Source organism: Mesitornis unicolor, unplaced genomic scaffold (genome assembly GCF_000695765.1).
Source record: "Mesitornis unicolor isolate BGI_N332 unplaced genomic scaffold, ASM69576v1 scaffold42000, whole genome shotgun sequence".
Classification (NCBI taxonomy): Eukaryota; Metazoa; Chordata; class Aves; order Mesitornithiformes; family Mesitornithidae; genus Mesitornis; species Mesitornis unicolor.
In genome coordinates this window covers 1,277-1,573 of record NW_010157021.1, presented here as the reverse complement: position 1 = coordinate 1,573, position 297 = coordinate 1,277, and the positions used below count along the sequence as shown (strand labels likewise).

The 297-nt window shown below is 64.6% G+C and overlaps 1 protein-coding gene across 1 annotated transcript in view; it reads left to right on the top strand.

Moving 5' to 3' along the window:
- The window catches only part of ILF2 (interleukin enhancer binding factor 2), a 2,919-nt gene that overhangs the window by 1,659 nt on the left and 963 nt on the right, over window positions 1-297 (top strand). Inside the window, exons 7-8 of the mRNA XM_010178563.1 lie at window positions 17-109; window positions 218-293. Coding sequence (XP_010176865.1) covers window positions 17-109; window positions 218-293 — 169 coding nt within the window. The remainder of the gene's footprint in view (window positions 1-16; window positions 110-217; window positions 294-297) is intronic.

The window sequence follows — 297 nt, the reverse complement described above, 5'->3', positions numbered from 1 at the left end:
AAAACCGGGCGTTTCTGCCGCTTCTTCCAGTGGACATCAAAGTGCTGCAGAGCGCGCTGGCCGCCATCAGGCACGCTCGCTGGTTCGAGGAGAACGCGTCGCAGTCCACGTGAGTGCGGGCTCGAGCAGGAGCTGCTGGTGACGGTGCCCCTGATGGGAGAACGGGGAGAGCAGGAGGGTGCTGAGGCGCCCCAAACCCTCCCTGCCTCTCCCCCAGGGTGAAGGTTCTGATCCGGTTGCTGAAGGACCTGAGGATTCGGTTCCCCGGCTTCCAGCCCCTCACACCATGGATCCCGG